Source organism: Pongo abelii, chromosome 7, assembly GCF_028885655.2.
Source record: "Pongo abelii isolate AG06213 chromosome 7, NHGRI_mPonAbe1-v2.0_pri, whole genome shotgun sequence".
Taxonomy (NCBI): domain Eukaryota; kingdom Metazoa; phylum Chordata; class Mammalia; order Primates; family Hominidae; genus Pongo; species Pongo abelii.
The window spans coordinates 25,674,465-25,697,610 of NC_071992.2; the positions used below are offsets into that span (position 1 = coordinate 25,674,465).

The 23,146-nt window shown below is 42.3% G+C and overlaps 1 protein-coding gene across 1 annotated transcript; it reads right to left on the minus strand.

Moving 5' to 3' along the window:
- Nucleotides 1-10,155: 10,155 nt before the first annotated feature.
- Nucleotides 10,156-22,881, minus strand: STC1 (stanniocalcin 1). The gene is made up of 4 exons (XM_002818910.6): nucleotides 22,476-22,881; nucleotides 20,337-20,479; nucleotides 19,368-19,579; nucleotides 10,156-13,081 (listed from the first exon to the last, which is right to left on the minus strand). Exons 1-4 carry the CDS (start codon nucleotides 22,591-22,593, stop codon nucleotides 12,811-12,813), a joined length of 744 nt encoding a protein of 247 aa, XP_002818956.1. The 5' UTR covers nucleotides 22,594-22,881; the 3' UTR covers nucleotides 10,156-12,810.
- Nucleotides 22,882-23,146: the final 265 nt, after the last annotated feature.

The following is a 23,146-nucleotide window of genomic DNA, read 5'->3' on the forward strand; positions in this document are numbered from 1 at the left end:
TAAAGAAAATGATAAAAAAATTATGAACTGTAATCATCTTGTAGGGGGGAAGGTGGTTATTAGTCCCAGGCTATGATTGCTTTGGAGCCTAGCACTTAGTAGGAGCTGGATCTTGGTGTTGCATGTTGTATGAATTGCCTTGACCTTGAGTTGTGTGACTCAGCAGTTTTCTGGGAACAGACACATATGTCTTTTTTTTTTTTTTTCTTTGAGACAAAGTCTCGCTGTCGCCCGGGTTGGAGTGCAGTGGCGCGATCTTGGCTCACTGCAGGCTCCGCCCCCCCGGGGTTCATGCCATTCTCCTGCCTCAGCCTCCGGAGTAGCTGGGACTACAGGCGCCCACCACTTCACCCGGCTAATTTTTTGTATTTTTAGTAGAGATGGGGTTTCACCGTGTTAGCCAGGATGGTCTCGATCTCCTGACCTCGTGATCTGCCCTCCTCGGCCTCCCGAAGTGCTGGGATTACAGGCGTGAACCACCGCGCCCGGCCCACATATGTCTTAAACATTACAATCATTGGATGTGTATGTGAATAGCTAGTAATCAAACATGACAAAAGTGTTTGCTACTTTAAAGAGGCCTTTTATATAAATACCTATGGTTAGAACATGGTATTAATACTTTGGATCCTTTAAGGTCAATCCAGAGTAGTTTTATGGTAGTAAGTGACTGATTTGTTGAAGGCCTGCTTTTTGATTGTGATTTTTTAAAAAAAAATCTTACTTTTGTCTTATTACAAAAATATGGTATCTTGTAAAAATACTGAAAAAACCCCTCAAACCCAAACTCAAAATGGTAAGCAACCCTATGAAACAATCACTACCAACATTTTAAAATATAACCTTCTAGCCTTTTATATATGCATATATATGGATATACACATTTTAAAAACTTTTAAGTTCAGGGGTACATGTGCAGGATGTGCAGTTTTGTTACATAGGTAAATGTGTGTCATGGGGGTTGTTGTACAGATTATTTCATCACCCAAGTATTAAGCCTAATATTCATTAAATATTTTTCCGATCCACCCTCCACCCCCAGGTAGGCCCCAGTGTGTGTTGTTCCCGTCTATGTGTCCATGTGTTCTCAGCATTTAGCTCCCACTTACAAGTTAGAACATGTGGTATTTGGTTTTCTGTTCCTGCATTAGTTTGTGAAGGATAATGGCCTCCAACTCCATCCATGTCCCTGCAACAGACATGGTCTTGTTCTTTTTTATGGCTGTATAGTATTCCATGGTGCATATATAAATATTTTTACAAAAAGGAGATAATATCACATATTTTACTAAATTATTTTTCTACCTGTATGTATATGTTTATAAATATACTTTTTTTTTACATTTATTTTTTATTTTTTGAGCCTGTATCACTGGCAATGTTTTTTATCCTTTTTAATAAGTAAATGTTGTTTCATCACAAATTCCTTAATTGCTCTATTGTTAAACATATAGATTGTTTTGATTTGTTTGGCAAAAGAAAAGTTTTGTGATAAATATCTGTGTCATAAAATGTTACATATGTATATCATTTCCTACTACATTTCTAGAAGTAAATTCTAGTTCAAAGAATTTGTAAAATTTTAAGACCTTGTATAGGTTTAAAATAATATTCCCCCCCACCACACAACCAAGGCACTCTATTTTGCATTCTCATCAGTAGGGTTTGAAACTTCTATTTTCTTCAAACACTGATCCACTCTGGAAATTATTATTAAAATTATTTTCCAATTAGACTGGTGAAAATGTATGTAACTTGAGCATTTTTCATCTGCAGTAGTCAATTGTATTTGTTCTTTTGGAATTTGCTTTTATTTCTTTTGCTGCTTTTTCTACCAGAGTGCTTATGCCTATAGATGGTAAGAACTTTTTGTATATCTCACATGTGTCTTGCTTTTGTCCCAGAACAAATTTTCTGAAAACAGAATGACTACCTTTTAATTTAATTAGGTCATATCTTCCTTCAATTAAATTGAACAAGTATCTACTGAGTACCTATTAGGTACCGGGCACTGTGCTAAACAATAGGCAATAAGTGTACAATTTTTTAAAATGACACTTACCTAGCTCTCAAAGAACATATAGTCTAGGGAGGGAAGAAAAACCAGTCAATAAGCACATTAAATCCTCTAATAAAGAGGTGTATTCTTCCATTCTCACACTGCGAATAAGGACATACCCGAGACTGGGTAATTTATAAAGGAAAGACAAAGACTGGGCAATTTACAAAGGAAAGAGCCTTAACTGACTCACAGATCTGCCTGGCTGGGGATGTCTTGGGAAACTTACAATCATGGCGAAGGCACCTCTTCACAGGGTGGCAGGTGAGAGAATGGGTGCCCAGCGAAGGGAAAAACCCCTTATAAAACCATCAGATCTTGTGAGAACTAACTCACTATCATGAGAACAAGATGGGGAAAACTGCCCCCATGATTCAAATATCTCCACCTGGTCCCTCCCATGCATGTGGGGATTATGGGAACTACAATTCAAGATGAGATTTGGGTGAGGACACAGCCAAACCATATCAAGAGGTAACCATTAGATGCTTTGGACACAGGTAGAATGGGTACCTAAACTTGTCTTAGGTAGTCATGGGATGTTTCTTGGAGGAAGAGATGAGTACACTGAATCCTAAAGGATTAACAGTAGTTAGCCAGACATAGAAATATGTGTGTGTGTGCAGGCCAGTGAGATGGAATAATATTAGCAAAGCATTATTGCATAGTTAATACAATAGTATAAACAAAGGTCAAGGAGCAGTTGTATCCCTTAAATGTACACAAATTTAAAAAAAGGAAAGCAAGGTAAATGCATGGAATTTCATATACTACATACAAGACTGGAGCTCACAGTGGGAGGGGTAGAGTAGGGGTTCCATTTTTTAGCAAGAGATTAGGCTGAAAAGTAAGAAGTGGCCAGATCATGCAGCATTTTTATATTGCATACTAAGCAATGTGGATGTCTTTTTCTGATAGTTTATATTTGACATTGATGGTTTTCAGGAAGACAACTGACAGAATCCGATTTGCTCTCTGTAAAGAGTCCTCTGACCCCAAGGGAGGGAATGGATTTGGGGTTAGGGGCAGATTCCAGGTATTCCTGGAATCTGAGAGAGAATTTAGGGGGCTCCTAAGGATGGGCCTAATGTCAATGTAGATAAATGGACATGTTTGAGAGATAATTAGGAGGAAGAATCAATGGGTATGATTTGCTGAGAGGGGTGAGGAGAGAGGAGTCAAAGATGGTATCCATATTTCAGGGGGATCAGGATGTCATTCACTGAGCTTGGGAACACAGAGGAGGAATAGTCTCTTTAAGAAGGAAGAGGGTTTGGAGAGAGTTCAGTTTTGAATGTATTAAGACTTTAGTGGCTGTCATACATCAGAGTTCTCCAGTTTGATATGTAGATCTGAAACTCAACAGAGTTTTCAAGGGATATACAGAGTCTTGGAGTTATTAATACATCAACAGCAATTGAAATAGAAGAACAGACCAGAATGCTAAAGAAGAGTATACAGAATGAGAAGACAAGAAAGGCCCCCAGAAAATGCCAAGGAACTCCATTATTTAAAGAATGAGAAGGGAAGGTAAAGATTGAGATGGAACCTTTAGAGAGAAAGGAAACAGTGTTGTCATGGAAAGCCTTTTCAGGAGAACAGCATGCTTATCAGTGCCAAAAGGCACTGATTAATTAATTAAGACAAAGGATGGAGAGCTTCCTCTGGACTTAGCGATGAGGAGTCTTTGACCTTGTTGGTAGCCATTTCATTGGTGATGGATGCCAGATTCTAAAGGGTTAAAGATTGAATTAGAGGTGAAGAAAAGAAGAAAGTAAATTCAGACATCTCTTTAGAGAAGGTTAGTTTTGAAGGGGTGAGAAGTTTATGGTGGCAGCTGAAAGACTGATGGTTTTGAGGGGAAGCAGAGGGGAGCAGGTGCTGATTAGGCTGTAGAGATCATGGAGGCTGAAGTAGAGAGAGGGTGCGAATAATGAATGCCTGCAGGCTAGAAGGTCTGTCATGAGTGGCATCTAGGATTCAGGTGGACTCATTAGTCTGAGATAGGAAGGGGGGTTCTGTACCTTTTATGACAGGGGAAAATAACAAAGGATAGGTGTGGATGGGTATGGTGGCAGGGAATTGAGGAATTTGCCATGTGATGGTTTCTATTTTGTCTGTGCAGTAGGAGGCGAGATTTTCTCCTGGGCATTAGAAGGGAGGTGGCTGGGTGGGAGGTTTGAATGGATTGGAGAAGGTTTTAATAGTTGCTATGGAGAGTAGAAAAGGAAACTGAGCAGGGAAGGATAAGAAAATTCCCAGGCAACACTGAGGGTCTTGTTGAGCTTGAAGCTGACAAATTTTAAGTGACACCAAATCTGTTCATGGCTTTATGATTTTTTTTCCACTAGCTGAGAAGGCAGACTCCAGGGCTGGAATTTTTCCAGTTGAGTGTGGCAAAAGATTGATGAGGCAAGCTATTTGAGGGCAGTGCAGTGGTATGGTTGAAGTGATTAACCATGGGTTCACAGTTGGGCAGAGAGGAGATGATGATAGGAGAGGTGTCGAAAGATCAGGAGAATGTAGAAGGGTCAAGGGAATGGAGCTTAAAGAATGGGTATAGTGCAAATACATGAATAGGAGAGCTATAAGGAAAAGAAGCCATAGTTAGAAGGGGAGATTTTGGATTTCAGAATTGCATCAGTTTCAGAAAAGGGTGATATTCAACATATGTAACTGGCATGACGTGGAGAATGACCAGTCAGAGTGAACAGCCAGTACAGCCATACTGGTGTGGACCTCCTGTTTCTAGGGTGTGGCTAGGGAATGCAGGTTATCATTATTGGAGCCAAAGAAGGATTGTAAGTTTGAGTACTGGATAAATCACTCACATAAATATTGAATTTTCCCAGACTTATGATAGGACTTGAGAATGAAAAGGAAAATCATAAATCTGACATGAACATCATTGATCAATGAGAGGCAATTTCTGTCAATATCATTCCAAGGTATTTTCGGACTGGATAACAGTGATGCAGAGAGGAGAAAGGGGTATGCCCTCAGTCAATCAGAAGCTCTATAGGACAGTAGCAGAATTATATCTGGAACAGCATTGGGAAAAGAGGCACACAAACCCCATTTGTCAATCTCGAGACTTGGAATAATAAGCGTCCATTTGGGAGGATTGCATGGGACAACTGTTCTTGAGAAACCAGGTTTCAGTTAAGACAGAACACTGGAGGGAATATTAAAGAAGAGATTGAAGATGTAGTAGAAATGTTTTAAAAATCTTGGAATGGACAGATTTTGGAAGGAGGAGAGTAGTGGGAGATTGACTCAGGGAGGAACATAAAGCCGTATGGGAATGTGCAGACAGGAGGAGCTAGATGATTGTGGAGGCCTACATTTTGAGTGGTGAGTTTGGATGACCAGAATATAAGGCATGAATGGATTAGCAGGCTTCAAGGTTTCCAGATAATTAGTCCTAGCAGCCTCCCAATGCATACAAGATGGGGAGGAAAGGAACTTAGGCTAGTGTGGCAGGAGAGAGCTATGGCCAGGAGTGATTGTGTTTCCAAGAAATCCCAGGACAAGTGAGTGGGCTGTCGTTGGAATTGGTTCCAGGACTGTGACCACATGTTGGAAACAGCTAGTCTCTTGCGGGACATATACTGTATCTGGTTTTCCTATAGCAGAGTACACCTGCAGTGTGACTTAATTGTGCTAGAGTTGAGAACAACATTCTGTCCTCAAGTGGAAGCCACAGATCCCTTAGTCCTGAGGGGGAGCAGAGATGTATTTAATTGGCAGGTAAGGATTGGAATTAGTGAGTTCTCAGCTTAGCATGCTACAGGTCATACAGGCATAGTGTTGAGAAGCATACTGGAACTTAGTTGACACTTATTTAATAATCAGGCTTTAATTAGTTATTTACAAAATGGAGCGATGTGCATTGCTCTTTAGATTTTACAGTAGGGTGGTGGGATAGGCTTAAGCAATGTCTCACCTAGGTTCTCAAGTTCTTCTTTGAGGTAAAAAAAATCAGATCAAAGGGTCATGAGGATTGTAGTTTGTGGTAGAGCTTGAGCATAGGGAAGAAGAATTAGTGAGCAGAGGGGTATTAGAAGAATGACTACATGACAAAATAGCTAAGGATACAGGAAACATGATGGAGCTTGACTTGCAGGTGGATATAGTCTCTCTGTGTTCTAGCTCTCTAATACAATGCTTTGCATAGGTCAGGCAAATATCTAACCACGTTTGTTGGTGAGTCTTTTGTTGCTCAGATTAGCAGGAGAAAGTAACAGCAACTGTGCACTTTTATTAGAGCTAGTGCTGACATGAAATGTAGTTATGTACTGTGGTTGCAAACTGGCAGACTTAAGGATATCTGAAGTAGCCTCTGCAATTAGTTTCTCTCCCCACCATGGCCACATGCCCTCTATTCTCTGGCATACCCAAATATTGCTGCTAGGGCCTCAGCATCCTACTGAGGGAGATGTCATAGATTAATTGGTGGTGGTGAAGAATTCCTTCCTTCCTTCCTTCCTTCCTTCCTTCCTTCCTTCCTTCCTTCCTTCCTTCCTCTGTCTCTCCCTCCCTGCCTCCTTCCCTGCCTCCCTCCCTCTCTTCCTTCTTTCCTCCCTCCCTCCCTCTCTTCCTTCTTTCCTCCCTCCCTCCCTCTCTTCCTTCTTTCCTCTCTCCCTCCCTCCCTCCTTTCCTCCCTCCCTCCCTCCTTCCCTTCTTTCCTCCCTCCCTCCCTTCTTTCCTCCCTCCCTCCCTCCCTCCTTCCCTTCTTTCCTGCCTCCCTCCCTTCTTTCCTCCCTCCCTCCCTTCTTTCCTCCCTCCCTCCTTCCCTTCTTTCCTCCCTCCCTCCTTCCCTTCTTTCCTCCCTCCCTCCTTCCCTTCTTTCCTCCCTCCCTCCTTCCCTCCTTTCCTCCTTCCTTTCTCCATTCACAAATGCTTAGTGGATGCCAGCTTGGTATTAAGCATCAGGAATACAAAAGTGACTAAGTCCTTTTCTGCTAGCAAGAAGTCTGCATGCCATTTGCTACCAGGAGGTGACATGGGCTTTGATGAATGAAAAGCAGTTTGAGAAGAAGGCTACTCATTATAAAAAATTCATTAGAAGGAACTATTCATTAGAAGGAATTACCTACCTGTGAAGATAATCTTACAAAGTCATGAGGCAGAAGAGTTCATGGTATCTTTGAGGGAATAATGAGAAGTTTGCACCAACAGAATTTAGAGGGAATGGTAGGATGAAGGTCCTCTATGTTGAGGGGCTTAAATTTGAAGTCAAGATGCTTTATTTTTACCTTTTAAGCAATGGGAGCTACTAAAGCAAGGAAGTGAAATGATCATACTTGTACTTTAGCAACATCCCTGCAGTGTGGAGGTCTCTAGGATTGGGGAACTGATGATTCAGTTACATTGTGATACTTGGGATGTTGCTATTCAAAGCATCCTCTGTGGAGCAACAACATCAGTATCACCTGGGAGCACGTGAGAAATGCAGACCCTTGGGCCTCATTCAGCCATTCTCACTCACTTTAACAAGATCTCCAGGTGATTTGTGTGCATAGTAAGTCTGAGAAGCTCTGACTTAGGAGCTATGTTGATGGCTCTTTGGCACTCACGTAGACCCCACAGGAGGGGAGGCCTGGCCTTTTCCTCTCATACCACAAATACGCAGACCATTCCATGATCTCTGTCACCTCTTTTTTGGAAAGGATAATAACATTTTTTAAAAATTAAATATATTTCAATAATTTGATAAATTCTATCCTTTTGAACCATGGCTTTTCAAAATGTTTTAGAGGCATGGGTCGTTAATGGGTTCAGAGAGGCCTGCACAGGAGACAATTATACCGATGTTATTCTATTTTCCAAGCATGGTGATGGGATGCAGGTGTTCATCATTTGCCATTTTTTTTTTTTTTGCAGGTTGTAATAATTTATAATTCAAATTTATAAAATCTGGCGGGGTACAGTGGCTTACGCTTGTAATCCCAGCACTTTGGGAGGCCAAGGCGAGCGGATCACCTGAGATCAGCAGTTTGAGACCAGCCTGGCCAACATGGTGAAACTTTGTCTCTACTAAAACTACAAAAATTAGCCAGGCATAGTGGTGGGCACCTGTAATTCCAGCTACTCCGGAGGCTGAGGCAGGAGAATCGCTTGAACCTGGGAGGCGGAGGTTGCAGTGAGCTGAGATCTCACCACTGCACTCTAGCCTGGGTGACAGAGTGAGACTCTGTCTCAAACAAACAAAAAAACAGATTTATAAAATCTTAATTAAATAATAATGTTTGGTGACCTACAAAAGGAAAAAGTCAGAAAAACATTCTTCATCCAAAATGGTACCTCAATACTCACAGTGAGGGTGAGAGTAGAATCTAAATGATGGGAATAACTTTAATGTAAATGGTGAGAGTTACATGTATTGAGGGCTCAAGGAATTCTATTCTTCGGGTACTTGCTATATGGTAGACACTATTTTAAGTCCTTTATATGTAACACATTGAATTCTCAGTTACTTTTGGAACTAAGGCCTACTATTTGTTCCTATTTTGTAGGGGCATTTTCGTAAGTGAAAAAAAACTAAAGTGTGAAGATATCAGACACTTGGCCCAAGGCCACAGAAATGGTAGAGGAACTAAGGTTTAAACTCAGTTTATACAAATCCCAGTTCTGTTTTTTTTTTTTTTTTAAACACTATACTATAGTGTAGCATGCAGTCTCTCTGTATAAATAAATATTTATAGAAGACTATGGATGAAGGATAATAATAAAAGAAATGTGCTCTTTTTCCTTGGCCAGGTCAGAGTAAAGCAAATGCAGTACATATGTGGCCCTTAAGTGACAATTCATGTACTATTTATTAGTTGCTTTGGGCATAACTGAACTTCGGAAAATGCAATTTGGAGCTAGAAATGAATGATGTTGAGAAAAATGCCCCCATTTGAATTTAAAATATTGAAAAATTCACTAATATTTAATTGTGAAGATAACCTTCACAATTAAAGGTGTCTCTTATATAATGTGTCTCTTGAAAAAAATTATACCGCCGAAGCTCCCCTTTTTATGTGATCAAACTCATAAGCATCCTTCAAGACCCAGCTGTCATTCTGTTGTGAAGTCTTTGACCATTTTCTGAGATAGGGAGCTTTTGCTCTCATTGTCGCAACTTGTATGATAACAGCTGACCCTCGTTGAGCATAATCATGTATTGGGAATATTGTAAGCAGTTCACTTGTTTTATTTCCCCATAGCAGCTCTGTGAGATGACTGTCACAATCCCCATTTTACAGAGGGAGAAATTGATGTGTTTTGAGATTAAGAAACTCATCTGACCTCATGTGGTTAATGAGTGACAGAGCCTGAATTCAAATCTTTTGTGTTAACTGCAGAGCTATCTGCCTTCCTTGTCACACTGATTCAGTTGTCTTTTTCCCCCTCCTCCAACTCTTTCTAAATCATTCATTTAAAGTATTGAAGATGCTATTTTAGTGTTGGGGACACACTGGTGACCAAGCACGTGCTTCTCCCCATTATGCTTTCAGTCTAGGTGAAGGATGGAGAAAAAAAATCTTCCAAAAAGAGACAATAGCATAAATAAAAGACCTGGAAGGGACAGAGCCCAATCATTCCCAGAGCTGCCTATGTGGCAGGAGCGTAGAGGTCACTGAACAGAAAGAAAGTTGGGTCTTACAGTTGAGCAGCCTGTAGACCTTAAAGCTTCTTCCAGCTTTGTACAGAGTTTGGGATATCATCAGTGAGAATAATGGGAGCCACTCAATGTTTTTTAAAAAACTTAGAAAATGTTGATTTAAACAATAGGTCAAATTTACATATTGACAATTAGTGACTTTAAAGAAACTAATCAGTCTGTGGTTCATGTTCAGAAATTCTCATTCAATAAGTTTTTCAAGAATAACAATGAAAGACATGGGGGGAACCAATAAAACGTAACACTTTATTATTATTTTTATCTTAGAAGGAATTCACCAAAGGCTTCATATTATGCTATGGCATCTTTAATTATAAAAATAAGCAAATAAAATAACTTGCATCTGTCATTACCATGATATGTTTCATAACCTTTATATGCACATGGAGCTTAAAAATGTAATTTAACAATAAATAATGACATATACCAGATATGCTCACTGTTTATTCCAGTACTCAGCCAAAAACCTAAATATCATTTAAATTATAAATACATAATGCAAATATAATGGCACAAAAATGTCTAAAGTGCAACCAAATCACAAGAGAAGAATCATGCAAACTGGTCTAGGTCAGCCCCCGAATCACTCTGCAGCAAACACAAGACGAAGCTTTGGAAGTTTAAGGGGGAATCGGAGGGAGTAGGGTGGGGGAAAGAGAAGCAAAAAACTAGCAACACTGTGAGAACTGCTTCTTTCTGTATGTGTAGATATATGTATTGTAGATACATATATAGATATCATTGTGGGGAGAAAAGGGGGGTACCACGGTTTGAAGAGGTTACAGCCAAAAAAAAAAAAAAAAAGAAAAGAAAAGAAAAAAGGAAATCTACTGAACTGAAGAAAGAGAGAAATTTGCTAGGAATACTCATGAACTACTTGTCGTATTGGGGTCCTGGCTTAGTTGGGTTTGCAAAATGGACACAACACACAAACTTTAATAGCTTTTCTAATTCAGAGAAGTCAGCCTTGCCTGGGGTGGGAAGTGTGGGAGGGAGGGGAAGAGTCTAACTTAGAATATGGTCTACCTGATTTCCAAGAGGCTAAGGCAGTGTCCATAAGTTTGGGGACCTGGGGATGGGACAGTTCTGAGTATAAAAATGCCCTTAACAATCTGATGTCAGCACGCTTAGAGGCTGTGTGGGGACAAAGGCAGCAATGTTTGTGCTGCTGCTGCTGCTGCTGGGTCTGCTGCAATTGCTCTTGGTCCTTGAGCAGCACGTTACTGGTTTTAAAGGCTTTATGGTAAAGTTGTATTGCTTTTCATTTTTCTGGACATGTACCCTCTCTCCTCCCACCAGGATCCCTATCACTCGATTTGGTCAAATCTTGAGTTTAGCCTAGTGAGAGTCAAGCACCAATAGTTTCTACCTAAGCGAGTTTGGAGTGGCCCCTGCAGTCCTACCCCTCCTCCCTCTCTTCCTCTCTTAACATTGACCTTTGGTGGGCAGTGACGCTCATAAGGGACTGTTGGGTTCAAGGACAGTGACCCTGAGAAACTACTGTTGTTCGTAGATAGGTTAGTCATTTGACTTTGGTGGTCGCCATCTTGTAAACATCATGGCAGAAATGATCAAACCACCAGCTCTTTTTCCCTCTTTCTTTCTTTCTTTTTTTTTTTTTCTTTTTTTCTATTTTTTTACGATCCTACAGAGATGGTCCAGCTGCCAGGACTACTTTGGCAGGCAGCGTGCTACAGGACGAAAATGTAAGAGAAGTCTATTAAGGCTGGACAGCCCAGGGTTATTTATACTCTCTCAGCCCCAAGTCCCCTGGACTAAAGACCTAAAGGCTGATTGACTCATTCCTGATTGATTTAATGGAAAGTCTCCCACCCCATCATCATTTGCCAGAGTACCAGGCACCGATGAAAGGGGACTAGTAAAGAACTGCCACTTCCTAATGTATAGTAGGCCTTATCACACTGTAAGTGGTCCAAGCCCATAAGGATGCTCTTTTTGGTTCCTGGAATTTCCAGTTGGATGTGACAGAGATCTTTCAGTATAGGTCTAAGTCAAGAGTAGCCTCTGGGTTGAGGTGGGCTGGGAGATTAACATCTTACCTGGGGTCCTTCAGATAAACCTGTTGGTTTTTCCTGTCTCATACAGGCCCATCTTAAGTTTTGATGTTGAATTAAAACTACTTCTACCCCCTTAGTTATAAAAAAGGCCACAAGGAGCATTTATGTGGATATCTGGAAGTGAGATAGTTATCCATTCCCAGGAAAAGAAAAATAAAGCTAAGTTACAAAACTAAATCTATATGCAATAAAGTTATTATATACTGCTTTGTTTAAGCAGAGTCCTCTGGAATTTATGTACAGTACATTAGTTTTCAGCTATTTATATTCCACAGTTAGACCTTAAGATTCTCTGGTTTTAAGACAATTGTTAAAGATACTTTTAAAGCTCTGAGCAGTTACAGTACATAAAGATGTTAGCTTTTTGTTTTTCATTAGATGCAAGAAGATGCAGGCTCAAAGTCTGGTTGGACAGCCAGGCTCAAGCAATTTGGTAAATGTGTCGGAAAGAAAATTAGACATTGGAGGATCAAGACCATAAGACACTAGCTCATTAGAGATCAAGAATTCAAATGTGACATTCATATTCGTCCATGGCCAGCACAGATTCATAACACGAATTCCATTTAACATCTTTATGAGCATTTAAGACATGCATTTAAATAAAGTTTCCTTATCAGCTAACTCTACTGGGGCAACCGTTCTAAAGGGATCCACATCTTCAAATTACAATGGCTGGAGAGTTACATGAATGTTTTGTGTTTGGGGGTGGTCTCAGGGGAGCAGGGGAAAAAACATGGCAGAGGAAGTTGGTAAAAGAGGGTACTTTCTCCTGAGGAGAGGCAGAATGATCACATGGATTTTGTTGGTGGGAATGCTGCCATTGCAGAATGTTGGGATATTGATTACAGAAGCCTAGTTTCATGCAATTTTCTTTAAGGGGGATAGAAAATAGGAACTACTTTAAAAAAATCAAACCAGGCACAGTACACTCAAAATTGGTGTGTCAACACCCCTAAAATGATACTAGTTTGGTGAGGTTGTGAATAACCTCTCCCTGGTTATGCACTCTCATGGGATGTGCGTTTGATGTGGGAGGGAGAGTCCTCCTCACCTCGGAGGTTCCTGAGGAGGACTTTCAGCTTCTGCGGCTCATTGGTGCGTCTCCTGTTGAAGTCAGCTCGTGGGTGTGTTTGGGCACAGTGGTCTGTCTGCAGGATGTGGAAGAGGCTGGCCATGTTAGGCCCAATTTTCTCCATCAGGCTGTCTCTGATTGTGCTGACTGTGTCTTCATCACATTCCAGCAGGCTTCGGACAAGTCTGTTATAGTATCTGCAATCAAGAAAGAGAGTGCATATGGTGGTCATCCAGTGAGAGCCAGGTGAGACCCAGGCTTTCACCTGGGCTCTAGCCAACACGAGTCCCTAATGGCCCGACCATGCAAACATCAATGGTTCATCAGCTGAAGGTGGCTTTTGCTCTCTAACCCTTGTGCCATGTCTCCCTAGTTTCAATGCATCTGCTCCTAGGGTTTACCACACAGTGCAAGACAGATATTCATGTTTAGAGTTGAGGAGATTTAGATCACACTTTGAAGAGCAGGCTGACTGTGGTGGCTGACATTTTTAGAGACAGAATTACAGAGCTAGCTGGGACCACAGAGACCATTTGGTGACTAGTTCAACTCTCATTTTATAGAGAAGAAACTAAGGTGGATGAGCTGAAGCAAATTAGAATGAAGTGAGTCCAGTGCTCAACACTGAGATTAGTAGCCATTGTACATGCATGTGTAATTATTTTGATGCTTTTTTGTAATTTTCCTTTTTTTTTGGTGATGTGTGGGCACAGGTGTGTGTGTGTGTGTGCAGATGTGTACATCTTCTGATCAAACTTCTGTCTAAGGCCCCCTCTTCTGTGTGCCGTGCATTTTCCTACAAAATCTAATGCCCTTATCACATACTTGGACAGCCCTGATAAAAGATATTGACTGACTCCATCTTCAGCCATCCTTCAAAGGTATATTGTAGTCAGAAGGCCAAATCCTAGGCAAGAAGGCTATTTAAATGGAAATATTGGTGGTTTTTAAGGGTTCGTGCTACTATAATTCATGAATCCTTTTCCTACTATACCAGGGTTTGCTAACCTCTTCCCTTTTTGGATATTTATAGATCTTTGTTTACCATCACACAGGCCAGCATTTGATGGTTTTGTGATGGCTTTCTTTTGCTGACTAGACTGTAAGCTTACTGAAGGCAGGATTTGTGTCCTTCTTTGTATTCCTTATGGCCCAGTGCCATCGTGCTACATTGTCTGTTCACTGCACATTTGTTGATTTATTTTGCAGCCACTAAGGAAATGGAGTTTTAAGAATATAATTCTCTCCAATAAGTAGTGATTCCCAGAAGAAAACTTATCTGTAGTTTTAGTAAATTTTACCAAAACCTCTTGTGTTTGGTATCAGTTACCTTCATCTTTGGAGCGAATTCTTTAAATACCCCCAAGCAATGTAGCTAAGCTTTGTGGCTCAGAAAGGATTAAACTGTCTAATATTTAGGGCATATCAATGACTTGTCCTGTTATTTGGGAAGACAGTTCAGGTATTTTCCAATTTAGACTGGGATGCATTTGGTCCATTTTGCAGTCGCAGTTGAGTTGTCAAAACCCATTAGCTCTGTGTTTGCTAATAAGAGACTCGGTGACAGTGACCTGCAGTATTTACATGGAGAGAACCTTTTCTCAGAGGAGCCCAAGGATCTCTGGGGCCACCAGATCTTCCGTGAAAAGAAACCTGTTTATTTTTAACTCACCAAACAGTACACAGTATCAAACATCTTTCTAGAATAACTTAATCCCCCAGAGAGGTTATTTCAAAGATGTATGGTAAATAGCATGGAATGTGGGTAATGAGGTGATATGGTCACCCTTCTGTGGCCCAGCAGAAGGAAGCTGGGGACTGAGAGGCAAGTGCAGTGTCTTGGTTGCTGACACAGGCCTGGTGAAACTTTTCCCTCCAGGGAGAATTATATCCAGCTGTGGTCAAAATTGGGACTCTCTGGCACAGAGAAACATTTTCCAACTCTTTGGAATTACAAAGCACATGAGTCAAAGGAGATCTCCTTTGGATGGGGAAATGGGGAGAAAATCAGTTTTGGAAAAACATAGAATAAACAACTTTGCACCAGCAGCTTCTGACATCTACACACCCACATAGATCTCCAGGAATCTCCTGGCTCTTGGGCCCTGCTAGGACCTGGGTCCTTGGATGGCTGTGTCTATTTCAGAGGGTGATTAGATCCTGGTGGGTGGTTTCTGATCTCCCATCCCTCCAATAAGGACTTTATAACTTAGAAGTTAACCCTTCCATTTCTAGAAAGAGCTGTTCATGCCAGATGAGTCCCCAAATAGGCTGGAAAATACAATCTTTCCCTAGAAAGGGATAAAAAGAAATGCAAGTTCTTTCTTAGAAGGACTTGAAAGCTCTTGTCTGGACAAAGAAGTCTAGTACTCTTAAGGGAATTAAGCTTCTGTAGCCAGCTTTGCAGCTTCAGGGCCATACATTTCCTTCAGGCCCCACTTTGTCAGAGTGCCTGCTCTTTTTTGGAGGGTTTCTACCTTTCTACCTTTACTGTTGCTTTGTCTGCTGGCTCAGATATGATACCCGACCTTGGTGTTTCTTGACAATGACCCTTGCCAGCCTGAGGGCTCTTAGTGAGAACCACCCACCCCCACTGGAATCTACCCTATTTCCCTCATGGGGCTTTTGTTAACTCAGCAAGGGCAGGCTGAGAAAGCTCTTTAGAATATAAAACAAAATCCATGTCTCCATTAGTAGTTCTTCAAAGGCTGGAAAATTTGTCAGGATTCTTTGATGTTACCAGTTTCTCAGTATGAGCAATAGGTTAACCAGTGCCTGTCCAGTAAGGGCTGGAATAGCCATTTACTTCTGGGATCATGCTTGCCAATGACATAGTCCTTTCCTGTGTCACTAAGTGAGATGGATTTTTTAAGAGGTTGTGTCTCCAGCAAAAGTTGACTTAGCAATCGTCACCTATTTAGTGAGCACCTTCTTGTGCTATGGTCTTATAGTTCCTATAGCTATTGGTAGGATGTGTCCATCCTTTTGGGAGAGAAAGTACACAAATTTAATTGTGGACTACCACGGTGCACATATATTCAATTGTGCTTGGTATTCTATTTTTGGGTTGTGGCTATTTCCTGCAGATTTTGCTGGCTGCCATTTTTGAAGTAGAAATCAAATAGCTTGGCTCAAGGCCACATGAGTTCTAAGCCCAACTTGGTTATTCACAAGCTGTGTGACCTTCAGCAGGTCACTCCACTCTCTGAGCCTTTCTTCTTTAATCAGTAAAATGAGGCAGTTAGTCTAGTTAACCTCAGCAGTCATCTCCAACTATGACATTCTATGTTTCTAGGGATTCAATACACATTTTTCTTCTCAATTTTACAAAAAATAGAGCAGCTCTGCTTATATCCCCTCCTTTGCAGTGGTAGTTAGGACTGCTTAAGAAGATTCCTTTCTTGGCTGGGCATGGTGGCTTATGCCTGTAGTCCCAGCACTTTGGGAGGCCAAGGTGGGTGGATCACCTGAGGTCAGGAGTTCAAGACCAGCCCGGCCAACATGATGAAACCCTGTCTCTACTAAAAGTACAAAAATTAGCTGGGCATGGTGGTGAGTGCTTGTAATCCCAGCTACTCAGGAGGCTGAGGCGGGAGAATTGCTTGAACCCAGGAGATGGAGGTTGCAGTGAACTGAGATCTCATCACTGTACTCCAGCCTGGGCAACAGAGTGAGACTCTGTCTCAAAAAAAAAAAAAAAAAAAAAGAAGAAGAAGAAGAAGAAGAAGTTTCCTTTCTTTATCTTTATGGAGGATGGAGGAGATGTGTTGGAAAGACTTGGTGGACTAAGTGTTCTGATCACCCAGCCCGAAAGGACCTTTTTAATTATGTTTCTTTTTTCTCACTTTGAAAATTCCATCCCTGACCTTTTTTTTTTGATAAAGAATAAGATCAGATATTCTCCATAGCTACTGTTTCAGCCATGCTTACCCAAATACACACATACTGCCTAGGAACGTTCTGTGTGAGGGTTTATAAATAGTCCTTTGTTTCCCTTGATCAATATTATTCTTCTGTTTCCTGTTCCCTATCCATGCCCTAGAGAGTTGGAAGCTTTGTCAGTTTTCCCACTCTGGATCTGGGTTGGTCTAAGTGGTTCCCAAGCCTCACACCACCCTGCTGGCCTGATCAATTTTACCTGCTTCCCACAGGGTTGAAAGCATAGTCTGCAAATTCAGGCAGGTGGAAACTCCAGCTACCTCTTTACCCTTTAGGTGCATTTCTGTCATGGAAAATCCCCTTGTTCTGGCTCCTGGTCCAGTCACAGGCTTTTGGATTCTCCCAGCCCCAAATCTCATGCTAGATAAGTCACAGGAAGGTGGAATGAACCTGTAACTACTTCCTCTTGCAATTCTGTGCCAATTGGCACTGACTTAGCATGTGTCTATGGTGGGATAGAGGCTGGGAAAGCAGGATGTCTCAGGAAGGTGAGCAGCTTCAATGGAGCAAAGCAAGCCCAGCATGGAACCGGACATTTCTACAATCCTGAGCAGGAATCATATAGCCTGTTAAAGTGAAATTTTTGGAGAAAGGTTGCATGGAAGATTCTGGTTTTCAAGGGCTGGCCACATTTTTTTTTCTCCAATTGACCTTTCCTAATGAGTCCCTAAGATGAAAGAGGGAGATAAGAAAACTTTCTTTGTGACCATTTTCTAAAGGTGTTGAAAATAAGGCACTGATTAGAAGAAATAATGGCCTGGTTAAAAATTTACTAGTCTCTTCTTAGATAAGTTGGGACCTCTAGTCGAGTAGCTATATAGTTCTGCCTAAAGACCTCTCTGCCTTTCTAATGGAAGACGCTACTTCAGATGAAATAGGGAGATTAGTATCGCCTCAAAATTGGAAATATGCCATATTATAGATCATGATTTGTCACAGAATCCTTAAGGATCTAAATTGTAATAGTGGCTTTACTAATGTACCTCTCCCCCAACCCCTAACTACCACACAAACACATACTTTGTCCTTAGCCCCTGTCTGGCTAAGAATTCTTCATTTCTTTTCCTAACGGTGAAGGAAGTCTCCAATAATTAATCAGATCTCCCCTCCCCACCCCCTGCCCCTGTTTCCTCTGTGCAATAAGAATCTTCCTAGGGGAAATTTAAAACCAAGAGTTATACAGAGACAGCCCACTTGAGAGAAATGGTCGGATTTTTCTGTTCTGAGGAAACCATTTAGAACCCCATGATAAAGTCACTTCCAAGGACTAGAGAAGTGATTTTTACAAATTGACTTGTGGTTCTGAAGGGCACTCACCTGTAGTTAAGGGTGAAAAAGAAATTTTACAAAACGTTTGTGTTAGGCACCTTAGCCTTTCCCTAAGGAGGAACTACTTTTTTGTTGCATGTATGTACATGACTAAATCACTCGTAAGCCCCAGAGGGACTTGGCTGTTGCCACTATCTTAAGAAGGGTGGTGGCACCTGGCTAGGAAATTAATCAGATAAGCCTGTGATAACTCTCAGGTGGTCAGAGTAACATGCAAAGGACTGATCATTGTGGATATGTGCAGATTTGAGTGGAGAGTCAAAGAATCATAGAAATTCAAGGCTGGGAGTCAAGTTTTTAGGCTGAGGGATATCACAGGGGGCTAAACTTGACCGGCCTGCACTGCCCCTGCCAGACCTCCACGCCAACCCCATTGGCATCTCTCAGTTCTTGCTGGGAACCTTTCCAGGCCACACACATGAACTGAGGATGCCAGCTGTCTCATGTAACAGGAATTCACTCCTGGCTGGTAAAAACACTGAAAAGTACAATGCCCAGATGTTACTGTACTAGCTCAGTGGCCTGCCTTGGGTGGTGTTTGAATACTAAGATGAGAATGGGATCTGGACAGCCATAGAATACACTCATTCTATGAGATCTTGGGCTAGAGGAATGGGATAACATAAGGCCTGGAAGGAAACCTGAAAATGGTCCAGTCCAGCCATTTTGCTTTTTACAAAGGAAATCTGAGCCCCAGGGAAGTGAGATGGCTTGCTCTGGGCTATCCAGTGAAATCTCTGATTGTGTTTGGGACTGATTTGAAATAGATGGAGACTTAAAATCTGCATTATGACATTTAACCAGAGGGCTTTTTTTTTTTTTTTTTTTTTAATCGTGGCCAATTGTGTTGTTGCATGGTCATGGTTTCAGCCAAATCTGATGTCTTAAAAGCTTGTTTCCAGAAACTTCACCATTCCCTTCAGGCTTATAGCAAAAAATGGTCAATGAAAGCACCCAGGGATGCTGCAGATGAGGCTGGCTTTCTATGAGCTGCATGAAAAGACTTTTCCTATAACAGGAGGGAAAAAAAAGCCCAAGCTGCTTAAACTGTCACAACCAATCACAAACATATTTTTTTCCTGCAAAAGCTGGGAAGACTGCAAGCTAAAATAAGAGCATGACTGTGGCAATTTAACCCTCCCTCCCAGTCTGGTTCTGCCAGCCAGCCACCTGCTCCCAGTCCCCTGATTGTGAAAAAGTAGACTCAGTTTGTACCTGTTGGAGAAGTGATTGGGCAGCTGGACGACCTCAGTGATGGCTTCGGGGTTCCGCTTGGCAATGCTGCACACGTTCAGCTTGCTGTAGCACTCTTCCTGCACCTCAGCAATCATCCTTTGGAAAGTGGAGCACCTCCGAATGGCGAGGAAGACCTTGGAGGTGACCCCGTTGGCGATGCACTTTAAGCTCTCTTTGACGAATGCTTTTCCCTGCCATGGAGGAAGGACAAGAGGGAAGTATTTAGCTTGACCTGACAAAGAGGATGGGCATACACGTGGAGGAATTTAAGGGGGCTCATCTGGGCAACGTATCATGGCCATCTGCATATCCTTGCAATGAGAAGATTGCATGTCTCGGCTAAGGATTTAAAAAAAAAAAAATGCCCCCTCCCCACCTCCCTGGATTCCCTTGAGAATTGAGCTCTACCAAAATGAAATTAGAGAAAAAAAAAGATGAACTGTGATCAACCATTCTGCAGCTTAAAAATAGTCGTAATCTGACTTTATATTCTTGAGATTGAGACTTTGAGAATTCAGATCAAAAGCTAGTATGCTAGGTCATGCAGAGAGAACTTCCTTGCTCTACGCACATTTTTATGTCCTCTCACAGAGGAAAATATTTTTGGCTTATCACCCCTGGCCTTATAAGACAGCCTCTACTAGCTCCTTAGAATCATGCATTAGAGTGAGTGGGGCGTGTCTTATACAGAACCTATTTCCTGGCCAGATGAGTGCCTCTGTGTGTGTGTGTGTGTGTGTGTGTGTGTGTGTGTGTGTGTGTGTGTGTGTGTGTGTGCGCGCGCGCGCGCGCATGCACACTTGTGCATACACATGCTGAGATGGGAATTTAGAGTGGGGAAGCTGAGAAGCAGGGCTGGTTCCCTACAAGACTGGTTCCTAAGAACAATGGTCTAACACACTGTTAAAGACAAGCAGCCAGTGGGAGCAGGGCTCAAGGTCTTATTACCTGAGTGTCAAATTTAGCAGCGCTGTACAAGAAGGATTTGCAGATGTCATACATCCCATCTGTGTCACAGGTGGAGTTTTCCAGGCATGCAAAAGCCCCGCAGCCGACCTGTAGAGCACTGTTGAGGCAGCGAACCACTTCAGCTGAAAGAGACAAATCCATCCATTCTGGGTCAAACAGTGAGGATGGCTGGGTGGGATCAAGTGGGTGCAGAGGTGAATTTCAAGGACATGGGGTCAGAAGAACTTATCCTAGGAATCTGTCATGAGGGGCAATTGATAGACCCATTTGAATGAGAAAGAGAGGATAGACAGGCTCCTTTTGCTTATGATTGCTGGAGTACATGATGGACAGGGAGGGAGTTCTCTGTTTCAGACACACGCTCCCTGTTTCACCATTACCTACAATTTTGGTGTCTGGAGAAGTGAGGCTCGTCTGGAAATGCACAGTGCCTTTAAGCCATTCCATAGAATCAAAGGTCATTGCTTGGCACTTGAAAGCATGGGAAGGCAGGAGACAGTGGTAAAAGGGCCAGGGAATCCATCTAGCTTTGGAAAAATGCACTCCCGAGTAAAAAGCATGGGATTTTAGTCTAAATGGCAGAGAAGACTGTGCCAGGAGTCCACTTGGAGACCCTTCTGATTTCAGCTTTTAACTTACCGTCACATTGGCAAAAAGAAATCTGATCCGTTCATGTTTCACCCCAACCCTCCACTAGGACAGTGCTTAGAGGTATGCATAATCTCTTTCATATTAAAAGCCTTTTTAAAAGAAAAGAAAGAAAGAAAGACAAAAGAAACACAGGTGTGGAATAACCAGGCCAAGGCATCCCTGTGCAATACTGGAAGAAAACCGCAAAAAACTTGCATGAGGCTTTCTACATTCTGGATAAGATCTCCCATAAAAGTGATTTTTTTCTCCCACAGAAGGGGGGTGTTCTGGCAGGCAGCTAGGCAAGGAATGATCTGCAGCCTTCATGCCATAGGATTCTCCTCTGAGATCAAAAGCATGGTTCAGTTAGTCTTCCCCACCCCCTCCCACCACCCGCAGCCTCTAGGATGTTACAAGTCATTTCCCTAATTATATATTTCCACGGGTTTAAATTATAACTTTGCTTTAAGCAGTTTTAATATGCATTAGGGCTGCTATTGTTTTAGGCAAGCTCGAATTGTGAATCACTGCATCTCTATAGCAACTAAGTACAAAAGGAAGTGAAGCAAAAGCCCTCCTCTCGGCAGGGACCTGTGCTCTTCCAAGGGGATCATCATCTGCAGCATTTTGACACCTGCGATCCGATCTTTGCTGACAGTTGGAGGACAGAGGGCAGTATTGGAAGGGGAACAAGTGGAGCCAGAGAAGTCAAGAGGCAGAGGTGTCAATGCGGGCTTCCTAATGATTCTTTTCCTTCAGAAGCCAAGATAATGCACAATTAACTGCTCCAAGAGTCAAGACGAAAGTGAGACCTTACCCTTGGAGAAACAGCTGCTACGTTTCACAATTTTTTTTTCCAGGGGCTCTCTGGCTACGGGCTGCAGGGACGACTGAATGGAGCCCTAGAGAATCAGGAGGGAGACAGGCAGCAGGGTTGGGGGTGGGATGTATAGGGTTTTCTCTGAATCCGCCCTGGATTTGTCAGACTTGAGGGCTATGGTTCTGAAAATCAGTCTGAAGAGGGAGCTTTTCTGTGTATTCTCTTAAGAGGTAGAGAAGTCAAGAAGTGAAGAGGTAGGGTCTTAAGAGGAAAGGAAGAGGGACAGCATCAAACAAGCCAGGTCTTACCTTAGATCAGCTTCTGGAAAGTATAGAGAGCGCTTTGAAGCATGCCAACATTCAAGCCTTTCCTCCCCTCTCACCCCTCCCCCTCCAAGAGGGTACGTGCCAGATTTCAGGCAATCAGGCTAGGCTTATGCAATGAAATACCCTCAGCAGAGCGTCCAGCTTCTTCGTTTAGTTGCATGCAATTTATTAAACAAAGGAGCTCCACTGCCTAAGGCTATTGGATTACACTGGCAGTTTATTGCCATCAGGCATGAAGCACATTTATTATCAAGATCAGCCGTCACAGACACAGTTGCAAAAGGGAGAGGCAAATGAGGACAGCTCTTTGGGGGAGAAACTGCTCTTGGGTTTGCTGCTTACCTGAGTTTTGAGCCGCCACTCGGGATTTCCTGGGGCTCACAGAGTCATTCTGCTCTGCCTCATGGGTTGCAGAAGCACTGATCACCAGCACCAGAAGCACTGCTGAGTTTTGGAGCATTCTCTGAGAAGTTTCCGCTAAGTTGTTGGGTTTTTTTTTTTTTTTTTTTCCTGCCCCCCTTTCCTCTTTCCCTCTCCCGGCTTGAGTGAAGATGTGGATCTGGATACACTGAAAGCTTAGGTGAGGATTTGATGAGGAATTTTTTTTGTTGTTGTTGCTGCTGCTGCTGCTCCTGCTGCTGCTGCCGCCGGTGCCTCCGCTGCTGCTGCCGCCGCTGCTGCTGCTGCTGCCGCTGCTGCTGCTGCAGTCGCTGCTTCTTGCACCTCTGGCTTTTGCAAACTGGGGGCCCAAGAGCTGCACCCAGGGATTTTATAGCCGTTCTTATCGGTCCTCAGGATCAAGGACCAATCAGGTCCCTCAACTGGTCTGGTGAGCCAATAAGAGGGCATGCAATTCAGCTGGAGCTTTTTGACTTCTTAGAAATATTTTCCAGCAAATTAAAAGTACCTGCTGCCAATGTTTTATATGTGTGTGTGACTGTGTGTGCAGAGATGTGTGAAAAAGCTATTTTCGTGGAAGTAAGGGATAACTGTATTGATTGAACTAAAGAAAA